The sequence below is a fragment of the Phaethon lepturus genome, unplaced genomic scaffold, assembly GCF_000687285.1.
Source record: "Phaethon lepturus isolate BGI_N335 unplaced genomic scaffold, ASM68728v1 scaffold5927, whole genome shotgun sequence".
Lineage (NCBI taxonomy): Eukaryota > Metazoa > Chordata > Aves > Phaethontiformes > Phaethontidae > Phaethon > Phaethon lepturus.
The window spans coordinates 46,002-46,631 of NW_010551034.1; the positions used below are offsets into that span (position 1 = coordinate 46,002).

At 54.9% G+C, this 630-nt stretch overlaps 1 protein-coding gene across 1 annotated transcript in view; it reads left to right on the forward strand.

The window, feature by feature from the left end:
- The window catches only part of REP15 (RAB15 effector protein), an 895-nt gene continuing 265 nt past the window's right edge, over positions 1-630 (forward strand). Inside the window, 2 exon segments of the mRNA XM_010290727.1 lie at positions 1-423; positions 425-628. Of these exon segments, the coding sequence (XP_010289029.1) occupies positions 1-423; positions 425-628 (627 nt within the window).

A 630-nucleotide genomic window follows, 5' to 3' on the forward strand; every position in this document is an offset into this window, starting at 1 on the left:
ATGGGGAAGCAACCTCCTTCTGCACAGAAAATGGGCCAAAAGGCCTCACATGAAGACAACCAGGAGAACGAGGATGAAACTCTAGTCATCTGTGAAGTCTTCAGCCAAGGCGTGGTCCATGCATCTCAGAGGCTGAAGGACTGTCTTGGTTTTGTGGATTCTCGGAGCAAATTCCAGCCAACCACAAACATGCTGAGCGAGCTCTTCTTGGTCAACTTCATCAGCTTCTGCGTGGAAAAGGGAGTAGAGGAATGTATCATGACCAGCAAAATGACCTAGCAGCAGTCCTCCCTGTTCGGGGTGGACTGGATCTGGACTCTGTCTGGAGCTGACAAGCAAATCAAACTTCTGATCGCTGTGCAGGCCTTACAGCCAGCTGAGCTTTTCCATAGCGAAGGCGGCCCCACTGAGGTGGTGGAGGACCTGCTGCCGGGAAGCCGTGCTGGCGGACGAGCGCTTCCAAAACGGGAGCAGGTTTGAGAAGCTGGCAGAGTTCTGCCGCTTGGTGGGACAGGACTGCCTGGGCTTGTTCCTCGTGTTTGGTGTGCCAGGGAAGCCCAAGGACATCCGAGGAGTCACGCTAGTCAGCATTGCCAAGGAGGAGCGAAAATGCCGCCTGTCGGGCAGGAA